This window comes from Cariama cristata, unplaced genomic scaffold, assembly GCF_000690535.1.
Source record: "Cariama cristata isolate BGI_N322 unplaced genomic scaffold, ASM69053v1 scaffold38702, whole genome shotgun sequence".
Classification (NCBI taxonomy): Eukaryota; Metazoa; Chordata; class Aves; order Cariamiformes; family Cariamidae; genus Cariama; species Cariama cristata.
In genome coordinates this window covers 1,062-1,453 of record NW_009603919.1, presented here as the reverse complement: position 1 = coordinate 1,453, position 392 = coordinate 1,062, and the positions used below count along the sequence as shown (strand labels likewise).

At 61.0% G+C, this 392-nt stretch overlaps 1 protein-coding gene across 1 annotated transcript in view; it reads left to right on the top strand.

Moving 5' to 3' along the window:
- Positions 1 to 3: 3 nt before the first annotated feature.
- The window catches only part of LOC104157877 (ultraviolet-sensitive opsin-like), a gene marked incomplete at both ends in the record, with an annotated part of 1,447 nt that continues 1,058 nt past the window's right edge, over positions 4 to 392 (top strand). Inside the window, one exon of the mRNA XM_009695388.1 lies at positions 4 to 340. Coding sequence (XP_009693690.1) covers positions 4 to 340 — 337 coding nt within the window. The remainder of the gene's footprint in view (positions 341 to 392) is intronic.

The following is a 392-nucleotide window of genomic DNA, read 5'->3' as shown; positions in this document are numbered from 1 at the left end:
GGTGACGACGAGTTTTACCTCTTCAAGAACGGGTCCTCGGGGGGTCCTTGGGACGGTCCCCAGTACCACATCGCCCCGCCCTGGGCCTTCTACCTGCAGACGGCCTTCATGGGCTTCGTCTTCTTGGTGGGGACCCCCCTCAACGCCATCGTCCTGGTGGTCACCGTCAAGTACAAGAAGCTGCGGCAACCCCTCAACTACATCCTGGTGAACATCTCCTTCAGCGGCTTCATCTCCTGCATCTTCAGCGTCTTCACCGTCTTCGTCTCCAGCTCCCAGGGTTACTTCGTCTTCGGGAAGCACATGTGTTCCTTGGAGGGCTTCGTGGGGGCCACCGGAGGTAGGTTGGGGGTGACCACCGTGGTGGGGATGGAGGAGTTGGGGTGACCGCG